The following is a 19574-nucleotide window of genomic DNA, read 5'->3' as shown; positions in this document are numbered from 1 at the left end:
TCCAGGCAAGAATACTGAAGTGGGTTGCCATTCCCTTCTCCAGAGGATCTTCCCAACCCAGGGATCAAACCCAGGGTTATCCAAGTAAGGAGTCTTTAGATAGAAAAATGATGCAGCCAGGTGATGTGCAGGTCAGTGGATGAAAATGTGGGGACCAGAGGCTTACAGGAACCTAACCATGTATTTCCCCTGAAAGCAGTGGTTCAGGATTCACGAATTCAGTATTTGCTCTGACTTCATTCTATGGGTGACTGGGTATTCCTATACCTATGACACCCATGAATACCGAGAATCCACTGTGTGTAAGCCCTGTCCTCTCTGGGAAGTTTTAGCTTCGAGTCTACAGTTTCCTGCTGGACATCTGGATGTTCCACAGTACTGCAAGTCCAACGTGTGTACAAATGGAGCTGTCATCTTTCTCATCCCCCTCCCCAGACCCCTGCCCTCCATGACTTCCTCATCCTGAGCCCCTTATCCCCAGAATGACACCATCTTCCTCAAAGCAAATACACAGAAATCCTTCTGGAGTTTTCTCCTTCATGTTCTCCATCCAGTAGAGAAATCCTGACTCTCTCACCTCTGGATTCCCACCAGTCTTCTCCTTCCCTCTGTCACTAATTTACAGCCTCTCTTATTCTCTAACCTGAATGATGACAAGTCCCCTAGGTGACCTCCTGTCCAAGTCTTTGCCACACCCCAACTCTGCTGAAGGGATACTTCTAAAGGCACCACTTAAAAAAAAACTGCAGTATAGTTGCTGTAAAAAGTGAAAGTGAAGTGGAAGTGTCAGTTGCTTAGTCATATCTGACTCTTTGCGACCCCATGGACTGTAGCCTGCCAGGCTCTTCTGTCTGTGGGATTCTCCAGGCCAGAATACTGGAATGGGTAGCCATTCCCTTCTCCAGGGCATCTTCCTGACCCAGGGATCGAACCTGGGTCTCCTGCATTGCAGGCAGATTCTTTACCGTGGGGTCACAAAGAGATGGGGAACATGAAGGAGAAAACTCCAGGACAATTTCCACATTATATAAGGTGCACAAATGTACGACAGGGTGATTCAAGATTACAGTCCATGTATAGTTATAAAATACTGGCTCCACGGACTTGCCTGGTAGACCAGTGACTTAAGACTCTGTGCTCCCAATGCAGGGGGCCTAGGTTCGATCCCTGGTCAGGGAATCAGATCCCACATGCTATAAGTAGAGATCCTGCATGCCACAACCAAGATTGAAGATCCTGTGTGCCACAACTAAGACCCGGCGCAGCCCAATAAATGAATATTTGAATGTTAGCTGTTTCCCATGTTGTACAATACATCCTGTGGCTTATTTTTATACCTAAAAGTTTGTACCTCAGTCTCCTCCCCTTATCTGGCCTCTGCCCTCTTCCCTCTTCCCAGTGGTAACCACTAGTCTGTTCTCTGTATCCCATAAGCCTGTAGAAGTGCCAGGTTTAGTAAGTACCCACTTATCTGCAGCATACACTATTTCTCTCTGAAGCTGCTTCAGCAGAACAACAGAATCTTAATTTCCCGCTCACCTCTCTCCTGTCTCTTCCTTTTCCCTTCTCCACACCTGCCATCAGAGATCCTTCTAAAATGTTAGTCACCTTGTGCCACCTCTCTGCTTCCATGCCTCTTCCTATCACATCCACAGTTAAAGGCCCGAGAGTGCTACCCAGTCAGGCCCCCCACCACCTCTCTGATCTCATACCCTCATCATTCCACTCCAGTCACACTGGCTGTCCTGCTCCCCCTTCAGCCCACTGGACATGCTCCTGCCTCAGGACCTTGGCACCTACTTCCCCCTCTGCTCAGAACTTCTCTCTTCTCTCAGGTAGCTGCCAGGATAAAGAATTCATAACACAAATGATTCTGCTAAAAGGTCACCTCCTCAGAGAGGCCTCTCCTGATATAAAATTTTATATGATTTCCTCATATAAAATCACACCCTTGTTCTCAGCTTACTCTTTACCTGTTGTCCTGTGTCTTCTTCCAGGACTCATCAACCACTGACACAGAGTGTTAACTGTCTGCAGCCACATCTAGAAGCTTCTGTCCATATCTTCCCGGTGAAACGTGAGCATGAAGATGTGCTGTCCTTCATATCTGTGTCCTCATGCTCACCCCACTCTCGTTTCACAGGGAAGATACAGACAGAAGCCCTCAATGCAGGGGGCCTGTGTTCGATCCCTGGTCCAAGGACAAGATCCCGCATGCTGCACTAAGAATTTTCATGCTGCAGCTAAAGATTTTGCATGCCACAATGAAGACTGAAGATTCCTCATGCCGTAACTAAGACCCAGCGCAGCCAAGTAGATAAATATTAAAAAAAACCCTAACACTCAGTAAATTACATGTGTAATAGCCATTAATGCCAAATAGATGGAATAGTTGCCAAAGCCATTTCATTTGATCAAATTGGTACATGATCATAAACAGGATTCAAACACAACAAACTTGCAGATGTGTTAACTAAAATCTCCAAATTGTTTTTACAAATGAAACAAAAATGTTGGTATTGATATAATTCTTGATATAACCCAAGTATGAAGGGATTTGTGGTTATAGTCATCATTTATGGAAGTTGTACTATGTTTAATCTTTCCAGTAATTCCACAAGGTAGCTAGTATCATCTCTTTCTCTCTCTTTTTGGGTTTAGATGAAGAAATGACACCATATCCAAGTCCCTGAGTCCTTGTCCTTTGAAATAAGACTTTTTTGATTTAGTCTACCAGGCTTCCCTGAGTCTCAAAAATCTGACTTAAGAGTTAATGATTAGGCAAAATATGGACAGAAGCTCTAAGTAGACATTTCTCCAAAGAAGACATAAAGATGGCCAAGAGGCACATGAAAAGATGCTCAACATTAGTCATTATAAGGGTAATGCAGATCAAAACTATAATGAAGTATCAACTCACACCAGTCAAAATGGCTATCATCAAAAAACCTACAAGCAATAAATGCTGTAGAGGGTGTGGAGAGAAGGGAACCCTCCTACACTGTTGGTGGGGATGTAAATTGGTGCAGTCACTATGGAGAACAGCAAGGGGGTTCTTTTAAAAACTCATAATAGAGCTACCATATGACCCTGCAATCCCGTTCCTAGACACATATGTGGAGATAAACATAGTCCAAAAGAATACATGCACCTCAATATTCATTGCAGCACTGCTTACAACAGCCAAGACATGGAAGCAACCTAAATGTCCATCCACAGAGGAACGGATAAAGAAGATGGGGTACATATATACAATGGAATATTACTCAGCCATTAAAAAGAATGAAATAATGCCATTTGCAGCAACATGGATGGACCTAGAGACTGTCATACTGAGTGAAGTAAGTCAGAGAAGGAGAAATATCGTATGACATCCTTTATATGTGGAATCTTAAATGATACATACAAACTTATTTACAAAACAAACTCACAGACTTAGAGAACAAATTTATGGGTGCCAGGGGGAAGGATCAGGAGAAAGGATAGTTAGAGAGTTTGGGATTGACATGTACACACTGCTATATCTAAAATGGAAAGCCAGCAAGGTCCTACTATACAGTAGGGGAACTGTATGGAGAACATGGGGAACTCCGCTCAATGTTATGTGGCAGCCTAGATAGGAGGGGAGTTTGGGAAAGAACAGATACATATATATTTAGGGCTGAGTTCCTTTGCTTTCCACCTGAAACTATCAACATTGTTTAAAAAAAAAGTTAATGATTGAGAAATGTGAAAATGTAGAAAAAAAGAATAGCTGTTGGGCTGGGAAACTATTAACAATTTAGACTATATAGCAGCCACATAGCAGAAACAACAAACTCCCAGTTCTTCAAAGATATAAAGGCTGGACACACATTCGTAAATTGTTTTTACAGGAAGCAGATCCCCACCAGATGAAAACTGCTGACCGCAAGAACAGAGAAGCTAGACTGGTTGAAACCAAAAGGTTGATGATGCTTGAGACTTCACGTTGATGCCAACCAATCCTAGAACTGTGCATGAGCTGATCTCCCTGCAGCCCCCTCCCTCACACTGCCTTTAAAACCCCTTCCCTGAAGCCATCAGGGAGCTCAGAGCATTTGAACATGAGCTGCCTGTTCTCCTTGTTTGGCTCCTGCAATAAATGCTGCACTTTCCTTCACCACATCCCTGCATCAGTAGACTGGCTTCACTGCATGCAGGCAAGCAGAGCCAAGTTTGATTCAGTAACAGAAACTGAGCCTTAAAGATATTAATGACTTTGCTTGTGACAACACTGTGCAAAGCAAGGAGTTTTAGAGTCTATAGACACCAAAGCTCATGTTTGTGAAAACAGACACCATCCAAAACACTCATGCTGACAGCCTGTGGAATTTTTAACTCGAAAACTTTCAAAACAAATCCTTCCATACCATGAAATCACTAAGACAGCAGCAGTGGCTACTGGTGACACCTGTCTGTTTTGCCTATGCACTCTGACACACGGAATTATCATCTAGTCAGATCTGCTCACTGGTAGCCTCAGCAAAAAAGGTTTAAATGGCTTCAACTCTTCAGCAAAGGACACACTTACCTAAGCTTGACCTCGTGTTGGATCTTTCTATTATTGCATGCTTACTGGGATTGTTTAAGACAGAGCGTTTGGCCAGTGAGATGTCAGCGGTGACCCTTGTGATGGAAATCCTGTTGGCAAAAAAGCAACAGAAGATCTGAGATTATTCACTGAATAAAATGGGACAGAAATGCATACCCCAAACTCATCCAAGTATGATACATGAAGTGAAGTGAAAGTTACTCAGTCGTGTGTGTCTGACTCTTTGCAACCTCATGGACTATACAGTCCATGGAATTCTCCAGGCCAGAATACTGGAGTGGGGAGCCTTTCCCTTCACCAGGGGATCTTCCCAACCCAGGGATTGAACCCAGGTCTCCCACATTGCGGGTGGATTCTTTTAGCAGCTGAGCCACAATATAGACCATATTTTCAACCAAGAAATATTAGGGCACTTACTCACTCATTTTTCTCTTTAAACTTTTTATTTATTTTCTATTGGGGTATAGCTGATCATTCATTTTAATTCTGCACCTACCTAACTTAGCATGTATTGGTTGCTTACCATGTGCCAGGCATGCCCTCAGCATTATCTCATTACCTGGATTAACTCATTAAATCACTCTAAAGACTTCAGTGGAGAGGATATTCTCCCACTTTTGTTGATGCAAAAAAAATGAGTCATGGGTAGATGGTTTCTCTAAAGCTATATTGTTCCTAAAAGTGATGAAGCTGCAATTTGAACCCAGAACTCCTGAGAGCCTATATTCTTAGCCCCTGTGCTGTAATCCCTCCTGTAAGTATGGTGCTGTGATCAGCATGAGGAATAAATAAGAACAAGACAAACAAGATCTTCTCTAAGAGAGCCGAGCAGCAGAGATGGGTCATAAATAAGAAATTAATAAAGTATTACAGGTTAAGAGGACTGTTCTGAAGAAGACACAGAGGGTGTGGTGACAGACAATCATGAGTTGAGGAGTGGGGGAGTCATCTCAAAAGGGGTAGACATGAGAACAACAAAAGTTGGGAGCTGGGCAGAGTAAATGACTTAGGTTGGAGACTGGGCTGAACAAACAAGCCAGCGGTAGGGAAAATGTGGAGTAAAATAGCTCATAAGACCTCTGAAGAAGAAGGTGAAGGGGGCACTAAAAATAAGAGATTTGGTTAAAAGTCTGTTCCATAGTTAGATCCCTCCATCTCCGCTTTATTACATCAAGCCATGAGATGGCCATCCTTTCCCTGTGTGGTGTAAGACCACTGACTGGTCTAGTCTCTCCAGGAAGTAAAATAGGGCATCTGAGCAGGGGTGCTGCACAGAGCAGGGACAGAGAGAAGAAAAGGATTCCAAATGTTGAGCCCCCAGCCCTCCTCCTCATCCTAGAATTTTGGTTCAGTTCAGTTCAGTCGCTAAGTCGTGTCCGACTCTTTGCAACTCCATGAATCGCAGCACGCCAGGCCTCCCTGTCCATCACCAACTCCCGGAGTTCACTCAAAACTCATGCCCATCGAGTCAGTGATGCCATCCAGCCATCTCATCCTCTGTCGTCCCCTTCTCCTCCTGCCCCCAATCCCTCCCAGCATCAGGGTCTTTTCCAATGAGTCAACTCTTCGCATGAGGTGGCCAAAGTACTGGAGTTTCAGCTTCAGCATCAGTCCTTCCAATGAACACCCAGGACTGACCTCCATTAGGATGGGCTGGTTGGATCTCCTTGCAGTCCAAGGGACTCTCAAGAGTCTTCTCCAACACCACAGTTCAAAAGCATCAATTTTCTGTGCTCAGCTTTCTTCACAGTCTAACTCTCACATCCATACATGACTACTGGAAAAACCACAGCCTTGACCAGACGGACCTTTGTTGGCAAAGTAATGTCTCTGCTTTTTGATATGCTATCTAGGTTGGTCATAACTTTCCCTCCAAGGAGTAAGCGTCTTTTAATTTCACGGCTGCAGTCACCATCTGCAGTGATTCCCGAGTCCAAAAAATAAAGTCTGACACTGTTTCCACTGTCTCCCCATCTATTTCCCATGAGGTGATGGAACCAGATGCCATGATCCTAGTTTTCTGAATGTTAAGCTTTAAGCCAACTTTTTCACTCTCATCTTTCACTTTCATCAAGAGGCTTTTTAGCTCCTCTTCACTTTTCTGCCATAAGGGTGGTGTCATCTGCATATCTGAGGTTATTGATATTTCTCCCGGCAATCTTGATTCCAGCTTGTGCTTCATCCAGCCCAGCGTTTCTCATGATGTACTCTGCATGTAAGTTAAATAAGCAGGGTGACAATATATAGCCTTGACGTACTCCTTTTCCTATTTGGAACCAGTGTGTTGTTCCATGTCCAGTTCTAACTGTTGCTTCCTGACCTGCATACAGGTTTCTCAAGAGGCAGGTCAGGTGGTCTGGCATGCCCATCTCTCTCAGAATTTTCCACAGTTTATTGTGATCCACACAGTCGAAGGCTTTGACATAGCCAATAAAGCAGAAATAGATGTTTTTCTGGAACTCTCTTGCTTTTTCAATGATCCAGCGGATATTGGCAATTTGATCTCTGGTTCCTCTGCCTTTTCTAAAACCAGCTTGAACATCTGGAATTTCATGGTTCACATATTGCTGAAGCCTGGCTTGGAGAATTTTGAGCATTACTTTACTAGCGTGTGAGATGAGTGCAATTGTGCGGTAGTTTGAGCATTCTTTGGGACTGCCTTTCTTAGGGACTGGAATGAAAACTGACCTTTTCCAGTCCTGTGGCCACTGCTGAGTTTTCCAAATTTGCTGGCATATTGAGTGTAGCACTTTCACAGCATCATCTTTCAGGATTTGAAATAGCTCAACTGGAATTCCATCACATCCCCTAGCTTTGTTCGTAGTAATGCTTTCTAAGGCCCACTTGACTTCACATAGGTTATATCCCCTAGGTGTCAGGATGGAAGATTCTTCTCTGGGGGAATCTGACCCACAAATAGAAAAGACCCAAAGAACAGGCTTTGGTGGTTTCCCATGGAGACTGCCCAGTGGGGCTGTCCTACAGGAAACATTGTGTCTTATGAGCACAGAATCTCCAGTTGATTCTTTGATGTTCTGTTATTATACTTGAGCACATCAGTGGTCCCTGGGCATCTCAGGAGAACTCCTCATATGAAAGACCAAGACACACAGAAAAACCACCTATGACTGACGCCCAAAGCTGACTGCTAAGAGATGATTATACCTATGAAACTAGAACAAAATTCTATTTCAAGACTCAGAGTTTTTGAAAATTAAAAATATAACCGTAGAAATGAAAATTCAAAAGAGGGGCTAGAAGACCAAGTTAAGGATATCTTCTAAAGAGTAAAACTGAAAAGACAAAGAGATGGAAAATAGGGGAATAAAGGCATAAAAACTAGAGAATTACCCAGGAGGTTCAACTTCCAATAATAAGAGCTCCAGGAAAAAGAGAACAAGGAAAACACAAGAGAGGAAAGTAAAAAAAAAAAAAATTAGAATTAAGAGTCTAATTTTCCAAATGGGAAGGGGGAGATCAGCAGAAAGGTTGAAACTTCCATATCAAGACATATTCTTGTAAATGTCATGACATTGGGTACAAAGAAAAGCCTAAAAGCTTCCAGAGGAAAAGGCAGGTCCTATACAAAGGGTCAGGAATGGAAATGCGTGTTCTTCTCAACAGCAACAATGGTTGACACAACACTGTAAATCAACTATACTTCAATAAAAAATATTAAGATTGGAACCCCCTCCCCACCAAACAAAAAACCAAACCAAAAAACAGTAACAATGGAGACAGAAGGCAATCGAGCAAAAATCCTTACAAATTCTGGGGGCGGGGGGTGGGGGTCAGGGAATTATTCCAATCAGAATTCCGTAACCATTTTAACCATTTATCAGTTAAACAGGAGGGCTGATTAAAGGCATTTTAAAGACACTCAGGGTCTCAAAAAGTTTTAATGTCCTCTTTCTAAAGAAACTGTCAGAGGATATTCTTGACAAAAATGATGGAGGTAAATCTTGACAGAGATCAGTTCATCTAGGGAAAAGGGGTTCACACCCCAAAAAGGTGGTGACAGGCATAATGAGGAGACATGTCTCATAGTGACATATATGCACTCAACACAGAGACAAACCATCCAGACTGGGGCAGGCCAGGACATTCCTGGAGAGAGGTTCAGGAAGACACAGCTGAGGGACACCTGGATATGTATGAGTCTATTGTGAGGAACTTGAAACAACCAGGGGAAGAGTGTGGGGCTGGACTGGCACCAACTAATAGAAAGCTAAGCATGTGTAAAAAGCAAAATTATTAATCTCATAGATGCCACAAAGAAAACACATCAGAAAAAGTAATGCAAATATATGACATGGCTCACTGAAATCTTATTTACATGGTCACAATGCATCCGAAATATAGAACCAGCCAAAATTAAGATGCAACTGTTGGGAGATTGAAGGATGAGGTGGATGCAGGTGTGTAGATGTGAGAGACACAAACAGGAGGAATATACATGAGGCAGCTAAACAGTCTTCATCGTAGGAAGTCCAGAGAGAATGCCTAACAGTGAATGAAGCATGTGATTTAGAGGCAAGAAGTAAAGACCGAAAGATACAACTGACAGAGTTAAAAGTGGTTGCCTCTGGAGAGCAGGACATTCAGTAAAGTGTGGAAAGGGAATTACTGGCTTTTGCAAAAAAAACAAAAACAAAACAAAACCTATTGATTTATATACTGTATTCTTTACAGTGTGTAGTTTCCTGAATTTGGACCAATTCATAAAGTCCTGTCTCCACCATCACATTCATGACATGGAACAGTTCCGTGAGCTTCCCGACCCCACCCCTGTCGATCATGGGCTGCTTTCTATCCCTGTGGTTTTGCCTTTTCCAGAACATCACTGTAGTCTCTTGAGCTGAGCTTCTTTCACTCTGCATAAGGGATCCGAGATTCATCCATGATGTTGTATCAATAGTTCATTCCTTTTTATTGTGGGGTAGGACTCCTATTTACAAAAATTAAGTCTACTTGATTAAGTTTTTTGTACTATGAGGACAATTTTACTTTCTATGGAAAAAGCGATAACCAGAAAAGCAGTATTAAACCCAGCCACTTAAACACAGTTTCATTTTGACTTCCCAAGGCATTCACAAGTGAGTTCAGATGACAGGTGTTCAGCAACTGTTTAAAAATGTCTTTATTTATTTGGGGGTGGGGGTGGTAGAGTGGAGTGATGTAACGATAATCCTTTCATGTTGAGTGCCTGCATGGCATGGAGGGTACTGGTCATTCCACACAGACTTATGAAGTGCCTACTAGGTGCAAATCTTCATTCAGAGCACTATTATGGAACTCAGATTCTTGTGGGGTGGAGGGAGGCAGGGATATAGACAAAGACATGTCTGATGTTGGGTGGCATTAAATGCCAGTGCAGGACAAAGGAATGAAGTTGGGTCATTTGTAGAGATGTTGATGGACCTAGAGTCTGTCATACAAAGTGAAGGGAGTCAGAAAGAGAAAAACAAATATTGTATATTAAAGCATGTATGTGGAATATAGAAAAAAGTACAGATGAACCTAGTTGCAGGGCAGGAACAGAGACACAGATGTAGAGAATGGATGTGTGGACACGGGGGGAATGGGAGGGTGGTATGAATTGGGAGATTAGGTTTGACATAAATACACCATGTGGAAAGTAGAGAGCTAGAGGGAAGCTGCTATAGAGCACAAGGAGCCAGCTCAGGGCTCTGTGATGACCTGGAGGGGTGAGGTGGGGGGGCAGGCTCGAAAGGGAGGAGACACACACACACACACACACACACACACCCCTGATTCATGCTGTTGTACAGCAGAAAGTAACACAACATTGTAAAGCAAGTATCCTCCAATAAAAAAATTATGCATGACAATAAGGACATAGGAGGGGTTCTGAGGATGGTATATTTTCATGTTCAGGGAGACTTTTCGGGAAAGGTGACCTTTGGATGAGCCACGTGGATACTGTGGGTAGGGTTCTGTATGCAGAGTAGGAGTCAGGACCTGAAGTGCTGGCCCCTAAACCAGGACCACTGAGTGGTACCCGAGGCCTGCTGAGAACAGGATCTAAAGAGCCCTGGATACTTGCTGGGAGGCAGGCTGCCCTCTGGGGGACACAGCCTGGGGATACAGTGGTGCCAAGGCACACAAAACCAGGCCGAAGCCTCTCACAGTCAGCCTGGGGGGATTCAGCCAGAGGACAGGATTTTCTTTAATGATCCAACTTCCTCTCTGCCCCACAGGCTTTGTTTTATCCGCACATGGTGTGTTACTTGGCTGGGCTTTCCCTGCCCTGCTTGTGTGGTTTGCTCTACAGGCTGCAGGAGGAGAGTTACCGTCCTACTCCTTAAGTGATGCTTCTGGAATTGTCATTGCTTGAGGTTCCACCAAAAAACAGACCCTGAAAATCCTAAGGGCAAAAGTTTGGGGACAATTCACTGTAGAGGAGTGGTCCTCAACCCTTGCAGTGTATCAAAGCTGCCTGAGAAGACTTTACAGTTAGATAAAGTCCCACCTTAGACATTGGGCTTCACTTAATCACAGGTGGGATACAAGTCCATGACTTTTTTTAAATTAAAAAATGTTTTTTTGCCATGCCACATGGCTTGCAGGATCCTAGCTCCCTGACCAGAGATGGAATTCATGCGCCCTGTGGTGGAAGTGCAGAGTTCTAGCACTGAAACACCAGAAAGTGAAAGTGTGAAAGTATCAGTTGCTCAGATGTGTCTGACTCTTTATGACCCCATGGACTGTAGCCTGCAGACTCCTCTGTCCATGGGATTCTCCAGGCAAGAATACTGGAGTGGGTAGCCGTTCCCTGTTCCAGGAGATCTTCCCTACCCAGGGATTGAACCTGGGTCTCCTGCATTGCAGGTGGATTCTTTACTGTCTAAGCCACTAGGGAACTGCCAGGACATCTCCTAAGTTTGCTACATTTTTAAAACCTCTGCTGGTTTTAAATTGGCAGCCAGGGTAGACAACCACAGGTTCAGAAGAACCTGCCTCACATCTAAGTACATTTCTACACGACAAAGTTTCCCAGCATTGATTTCCAGTAAGACTCCTTAGCACAGGGTTCACCATGCCCCGCCCCCCGCCCAGAATTCAGTACACATGCCAAACGCTTCTGTGACAAGACCTGACATTTTCAGAATCACTGGAGAGGACAATTGAATTCATCACTGATAGTGGCTTTTCTTTCTTGCCCCCAGTTTCCTTGTTAATTTACCTGTCATTGTCCTACTAAGTGAACAGGAAGATTGCTTTGTTCACGGGGTGACACGGTTGTTTAGGGTGGATCTGACTGAAATGGGCTTGTCTAGTGCACATAACAGAAAGGATAATGACTCATCATCTCTTCTCTGACATCACACACTTAAGGCTATTTTAGCAATGAGGGTCTTGATTCTGACAACTCTCCAGGGCATCAACACATGAACCTACCTGGGTTTCAGAACAGAAAATAACCCCTATCAAGAATCTTCTTATCTCCAATCCTTCCTTTCATATTTTCTCCCTCTTGGGCTTTACATTTTTTTTAAAAAATATACTTTGTTGAGTTTTCCCTGGTGATCCAGTGGTTAAGACTTCACAGTTCCAATGCAGGGGATGTGGGTTCGATTCCTAATTGGGGAACTGGGATCCCACATGCTGTGTGGCATGGCCAGAAAAATATTTTGCTTAATAGATAACACAGGAATGATTCATTTCCCCCTCCTATAACTGCATATCTATTTAGAATTAGCCACATTCATACTTGTTATGAGTTTCCACCCTCTATGGCTGTCTGGCCAACCAGAAGCAGACAGTGTGTGATTTACTAACTCTGGATGTCTTGCCTTGAGTGAAAGAGTTAATGTTTTGCATGACTTTTTTTGAAATTCTGCTTTACAGACCCTATTCCTTCCTCTGAAAGTGAAAGTGAAAGCTGCTCAGTCATGTCCAACTCTTTGCGACCCCATGGACTATACAGTCCATGGAATTCTCTGGGCCAGAATACTGGAGTGGGTAGCCGTTCCCTTCTCCAGAGGATCTTCCCAACCCAGGGATCAAACCCAGGTCTCCCACATTGTAGGCAGATTCTTTACCAGCTGTGCCACAAAGTAAGCCCAAGAATACTGGAGTGGGTAGCCTATCCCCTCTCCAGCAGATCTTCCCAGCCCAGGAATTGAACCAGAGTCTCTTGCATCCTGGTGTGCTGTGGTTCATGGGGTCGCAAAGAGTCGGACATGACTGAATGACTGAACTGAACTGCTGCATTGCAGGTATATGCTTTACTAACTGAGATAACAGGGAAGCCCCTTCCTTTCTCTGAGGATTTTTAATTGGTGATCACAGGCCTATAGTGGTGAATTCCAGTTTTAAGAGTTGAGAGGAACCATGGCAGGTCCATTCATAAAGCCACATGGTAACTACTTTGGGCCAGAAACAAAAGACTGATACAACAATGAAAATACTGTCTTTGTTTCTTAAATTAAATCAATCTGGATGGCAAATACTGTAGAACATGGGTCCATGATGCACCCTGTAGCTGGAATCTATCTTCCAAGTTCAAAACTTAACTCAGGTTGAAATAGAGGTCAGGGAACCCATCTCATTCCCCCATCTTTGGCATTTAGAAAAGAGTAGTGGGTTAACTCAGTCATAGAGAGTGAAGTGCCTAGTCTAGCAGAATTTTCTGGGTAAGTAGGTTCATGTAGACAATCCCAAATGGTGAGTCAAGAACACAGACGTGAAAGCTACATGGGCCCAATTAGAGGTTGGGCCAAAGCCTAGACCAAGCTGAAGGCCCAAAGACCAAGCTGTGATTCCCAGCATGAAATAAATTATATTTTATAAATTCATGCAAAGAAAAACTATCTAATGAGGAACATCTGATTAGGAAGACTCTGATTCTAAAGTCTTTGTTTTTTTAATTTAGGCTGTGCTGGGTCTTCATTGTGGGGCACAGGCTTCTTTTCGAGTATGGCACACAGGCTTAGTTGCCCTGTGGCATAGAGGACCTTAGTTTCCTGACCAGGGATTGAACCTGTGTCCCTTGCATTGGAAGGATGCTTCTTAACCACTGAACCCCAGGGAAGCCTCATGAAGGCTTTTTTGAAACACAGATTCTAGTTTTCATTTTCTGTCTCTTTCAGTCCTTTGCTTTCAGTTCTACTACTATTCTAGTAGTCATGTATGCTCTGAAGAATTGATGCTTTCGAACTGTGGTGCTGGAGAAGACTCTTGAGAATTCCTTAAACAGCAAGGAGATCAAACCAGTCAATCCTAAAGGAAATAAATCCAGGATATTCATTGGAAGGACTGATGCTAAAGCTGAAGCTTCAATACTCTGGCCACCTGATGCAAAAACTGACTCATTGGAAAAGACCCTGATGCTGTGAAAGACTGAGGGCAGGAGGAGAAGGGGACGACAGAGGTTGAGATGGTTGGATGGCATCACTGACTCAATGGACACGAATTTGAGCAAACTCTGGTAGTTGATGAAGGACAGGGAAGCCTGGTGTGCAGCAGTCCACGGGGTCACAAAGGGTCAGATAAGACTTGGCAACTGAACTGAACTAGCAATATCCTCCTGTTATAAAAGCTCCCCTCTTTGCCCTACCTTCCCTACTGATTCTGGCTGTGGAATAGACCTTGGTCCTTGTCTTCTTTGAAGAAAGAATTCAACAAAGAGACAAAATTTATTAGAAGCACAGTATGTGTGGAAAGCACATGGGGGAACCTGGAGTAAGCCTGCACAATAGAAGGCTGCTTATTGGGGGCAGTTTTCCAGGTTGTCTCTGGTCAGTCATCTCGCTTGTGCCCATCTTTGGTCTTTCAAAGGGCAGCAGGAAGCCAGCTTCAGGTGCTCAGCCTGGAGCCTATCTAATTCCTACCTCATTACCAGAAGTCAGTATAAACAAGAAATAGTCATGAAAGCTGGTGTGTTCAAGGAAGAAAGTGAGAGATCTAAAAGAACAGTGAAATCTACAGATTCCATCTACTGCACTTGTATTGCCAGACAGGAAAAGGAAAGGAATATGGAGAAGAGAGGCATCCAATGTGTCTCATTAAAAATACAGAAATACACCCTAGCTCTGTCTGCTCCCAGGTTCCCAATAACCTATGCTTAGTTTATATTTGGAAGCTTCCAGTTTAGACTCCAATCCTATCTTTGATGCTTCAGAAGTTGGCTGAAACTTTACTATGGTGCCTACTGGTTATTTGATTCAAGGCTGCCATTCAATACACCCCCAGTAAACTCCGTGAAGCCAAGGCCCTTATCTGATTTTGCTCCTCACAATGCCTGGCTCAGTATAGAAGGGGAAGCCCTGTGACAGCTGTTTGGGTGGAGATGGGGAATGGGATCCAGCACCAGGTAGGGGTTGGCCATCGCTCATAGTAACAGGAGAAAAGGGAGAACATTCAGGCAAATAAGCAAGGGGGATGGGTGTGCAGCTGGTGGGAACACTTGGATGAGCTCCTCTGCTTGCTTCTGTTTGCTCAAAGAAACAGGAAGCAAGTTCACCAGGAAGCTCGAGAGGAGAAGGGTTTGATGAGAAAGGAAATGCTGTGAAAGCCTTTAAGAAGAATAGAAAAGTGGACGGAAGAGGCACATAGAATATGATTTCTGGGCAGCACTGAGGGCCAGCTCATCATGAATTTAGGGTGAGACTCATCAGCAGGAGTTTGACCAAATTCAGCTACAGATGCAGGTGTAGGAGTGGAGAGCTGAGGTTTGTGGGTAAGTATGATAAATATTTACTGAATCAGATCGAACTGAATGGAACTTACATCCTGTCACCACAGAGGGTTGAGAAGCCAGTGTTCTCTTAGGATCCACCCGCCTGTCCCACCCAGGTTTCAGTTTCATCATCTTTAAGGAAAAGATTCACAAAACCCAGAATTCTGAAATACTCACCGCCCTTCGAATCTGTGTTTTAAAAAATCAAACAGTGCCTTTTGCATCATATCTGTGACCTGCAATTGAACAAGCAGTAAGACATGAAAAAACATTACTAATTACGATAAAACAGTCTTATTCCTCTTAATGTTAAAAATCAAGTCTTCCCAATGGGAAAATTTAGCATGTGAGGGTCACTCCCTTTTTCTGTGGCTGAGCTTTGATACATTAACAATGAAACAAAACAAAGTTCCCCAAACTCACTCTTGGAGGGACAATTAACAACATTTCAAGGGGCTTCCATCATTCTCCATTTGACACTCTCTCCCCAGACTGAGTCAACTGTGGCATGCATACATCTCCAAGGCAACAGCCAAGGAAACAAAATAGAACAGAACAGTAGCAATGTACCCCATGGCTTGAAAACAACATGCTTTGCTGCCACCAGCTTTTTTCCAAGTTCAAGAGTCAGGAGAGGGAGGTGTGCAAGGTCAGGTCAGCATGCAAGGTCAAGGATGCACCAGAGGGCAGCTACCTACCTCGTACCCCTTCAGAGAGGGGCCCACCAGGACCACAGGTCGCATAGAAGGGACCACATCATACGGAGGGGTGTGCTCTGTCTGCAGAGAGAGGAGACGCCTTCAGATGGTTAAAAGGCAGAGGGAACTCAAATATATAATGCACATACTGTTCTTTCTCAACTCTGTGATACCAGGCACTAACTTCCCAGACGCTGCCATTCTTTTTGCACTGGCTTCTTTTTCTAAATAAACCCAACCCAAGACTGGGTGGTTTTATTTCCCTCAGGTTTCAAAGTGACTGAGTTGTCTACAGTTTTCTGGCTCTCCTCAAATGCTCCTGATGTTCCTAACACGGAGGGGCTGCTTTTGAACAAAAAACTAGTTAGAACAGACAGAAACATGCCTCATGCAGGAGAGGTGCTTTTAAAAGCTTGACCGGAGGTTAATACTGCTTTTCAGATGCATTTGAGTTTTCTCAAGAGTTGAATGATCAGACTTCATGTGGTTAATGACAAAGAAAAGAAAGGTCTTTGGGTCTTAGATGGTGGTCTTACCTGGATAAAACCTTGGTCTTTTGTGACCAAATACTTGGCAGTTTCTATTTTGCTGTGAGAGTTTGGAGGAGCCTGCATGCTTGTTTCAGTAAATGGAATCATGATCACTCTTCACAGCTGATGGATTTATATTTTTAGGTTTTTGGTTTCTATCCTTTGGAACTTGAACACTTACAATGTCAGGTTTATGGGTCTTGGAGGGAAGATGGTTCTCATGCGTTAAAATATCCGAGCAGGCCTCCATGGCCTCACAAGGTTCACTGTCATCCTGCAGTTCTCATGTGCTTCTCAAGAACTGTTTAGGAGGTGTTTCTGTTACATAACTAACTCATTCCCTCCCACAAGAATTTATTTCTTTTTTAGAAGAGCAGGGGGAGGACCTAACTTTGTAGCCATTTCTAAAACTTGCAACAATTTTCAGCTCTTCTGCTTCTAATACAATAATGACAAGAAAGATTTTCCCCCAAATTAGATAACTTATTTGTTTAAAGATCTTAAAATTGGCTATTTTAATAGCAGAAAATATTAAAGTGACTGGGAAAAAAATGACTTTTGTTTAGTGTGGAAGACAGAACTATGGCCTAAGACACTGCATTGAGGAGTGTCTGAAAAATACATATACGTTAAGAATCACACAGACCAAAAGAAAAATCTCTGAGCTACTGGAAGAATTTAGTCAACTGATTGCAAATGTGAATGCCATTTTTGCATCAGGCTGTTGTTCAAGAACACATTGCTGTTGCTTAAGATGGCCCTTTACCAACTTTATGACTTGAATCGAATTTAATTTGCTTAGGGCATGGCGAGGGGATGAAAAAGCACTTCAAATTCAAAAGTTTCCATCGGAGTTTTGCCCATAGTCATGGACAATAGAATCTGAGGGGAGAAAATATGACTGTGACTGTGCTGTCTCAAATTTTACTGCTGAAAGCTTTATCTAGTGTTCAAAATGAATTTTAATAGATACAATCAAGGTAGAATACATTTTTAAACAGAAAAAAAACAACAAACCCAAGACAAACATAATACAGTGACAGCACAAAGGCCACACAAGCATCACTCTAAAAGCAACCTAAAACATGGAAAACAATCTTATCATTGCATCTCAGGTTGTTTTTTTTGTTTGTTTTTGGTTTTTGAAAAGTCTATATTGAAGCTGACCACATCATTAATAACATAAGAAGAATGAATACCAGTGCCGAAGGCATCATAAGCACATTCATGAGATTATGACATGAAATTAATTCACCAAAATTATTCAATTATTGCATTTATACCACCTGGGATCAGATTGAAAATATTTAGAAGCCAAGTTCTTGTAACTATGAAGTCTAAGAATACCTTTCCATCATAATAATTAGGAATATCAGTTGCATGCATTTTAGCTCCCAAGAAATTTTATTTCAAGTCTTTAAATATTCAGTGGCCCAATATTAGATGGGTCTTGGGTTCCTTCGATTTGTGACTGCCAACTATTAATAGCAATGCTGCTAATCAATCAGCTTCTTCATCAGTAGGGTAGCTACAGAAATTACCTTATTTGATGGAATATTGGAACTTTATGCCCTATGGATCAGGACACCATCCTTTTTATCTATCCTCTCCTGCTAAGTGTAATTTGTTCAAATTATTTAATGGAAGAATTACAATAAACATTTTTCATGTTTTGGAATTCAGGAGTCAGTAAACTTCAGAAAAACCTTTCATTGAACACGGTTTTCATTCATGTACCTGTTGGGTAAAGCTCAGAGCAGCTGAGCAATGCTGAATTTCTAGGTTTCTGCTGCCCTGAACCCTGTTAAGTCACCTGGCTATAAGTTTTAGTGGTGATAAGAAGAAAGGACCAGAGAAATGGACCCACTGTCGCGGATGGATAGTTGGCTGTGGCTTTTGGTGCTCACACAAAAATGCAGGGGTTTTAATTTTTGCTTGGAGTATCTTGGTCTTCCACAGTGAAAGCAAACACAATTTATTTTGAAAAACAAAACCAAACATAGTTCAGCATCTGACAGCTCACTGATGACTCAGAGGTCCTCCACAGGGCAGAATCCTACTGTACAGAGGAGAAGGGCTCAGGGCGTGGAGAGCTGGAGGCAGAGGAGATTCTGCTCCATGCCCACATGTGTCATGAGAGGTTGTGCTGGGCTTGCTGACATTAGAAAGAAAGATTCTAAAGACAGCACGCACAGCAGGCGGTGGACAGTGGTATATAAAAGAAAGAAAGGAGTGGGGATTGTGGCGGGGGGCACTATCCTTAAAAAATAATGCTTCAGAGCTGCAAAATGTGCTTGGAAGAAACAGATTTTGGAGTCAAAAGAGCTCAGCAGTACCCTAGTTTCCAGTTAGGGAACCAAGAGGATCACTGGGTAGCATCTTGGTTGGCCAGTGGCAAAGGCTCTACGCACGGCCACTGCGTCACCATCCGACGGGTGGGATGCTGAGATCTGAGTGACGGAAGAGGCAAGAACATGGGGAGAGGATTTATATATGACAATAGGAAAAACTCACAGTAAACCGCCAAAACAAGCCTGCAGTTTTCCACTGGTCTTGTTCATCTGCAGATTTTGCACCTAGTGGATTAGAAGTTTAAATAACTGACTAAATTAAAAATTGAAGAATTGAAAAAAAAATTTTTTTTTTTTAGTACAAGCTATGTATCTGGATATCATAAATCAGAATCGAATAATGGTTTTTCATATGCTTGATTATCAGTTAAATTTCCGGAGGAAAGAAAGTGATAGAGACAGAAGCATGCACGAGAGAGGTGCATTACAAATGGAGTCTTCAGCATTGGACGTTCCTAGAATGTTGGAACGAATGCCCTTGGTGGTAGCTGTTATTCCATCAAAAAGGCTAAGTACTGTAATGGTGCTTCCACAGGTCACTCACTGAATTTAGCTGGTCTGAATGGACTCAATTAGCTGCTTGATACATTCTTTTCTTAGGACAGACATGATTGTGTTGACTATTAACTGTGGGACTGAATGCTAATGATGCCAGGGGCAGGATAAACACAGCTCATGTCAATGTGAACTTACCGATTTCTGCTTCTGCTTAGCTAC

At 43.0% G+C, this 19574-nt stretch overlaps 1 protein-coding gene across 7 annotated transcripts in view; it reads right to left on the bottom strand.

The window, feature by feature from the left end:
• The window catches only part of CACNB2 (calcium voltage-gated channel auxiliary subunit beta 2), a 410486-nt gene that overhangs the window by 17996 nt on the left and 372916 nt on the right, over nt 1-19574 (bottom strand). For 4 of the 7 annotated variants that reach the window (XM_043478990.1, XM_043478991.1, XM_043478994.1 and 1 more), the window contains 3 exons: nt 15977-16057; nt 15456-15514; nt 4553-4662 (listed from right to left, as the gene is read on the bottom strand). In XM_043478990.1, coding sequence (XP_043334925.1) covers nt 4553-4662; nt 15456-15514; nt 15977-16057 — 250 coding nt within the window. Of the gene's footprint in view, nt 1-4552; nt 4663-15455; nt 15515-15976; nt 16058-19020; nt 19083-19550; nt 19571-19574 lie in introns of all 7 variants that reach the window. The other 3 variants (XM_043478992.1, XM_043478995.1, XM_043478996.1) reach the window with 2 other exon arrangements.

Source organism: Cervus canadensis, chromosome 10 (genome assembly GCF_019320065.1).
Source record: "Cervus canadensis isolate Bull #8, Minnesota chromosome 10, ASM1932006v1, whole genome shotgun sequence".
Taxonomy (NCBI): domain Eukaryota; kingdom Metazoa; phylum Chordata; class Mammalia; order Artiodactyla; family Cervidae; genus Cervus; species Cervus canadensis.
This window is presented reverse-complemented; position numbering and strand designations above follow the sequence as displayed.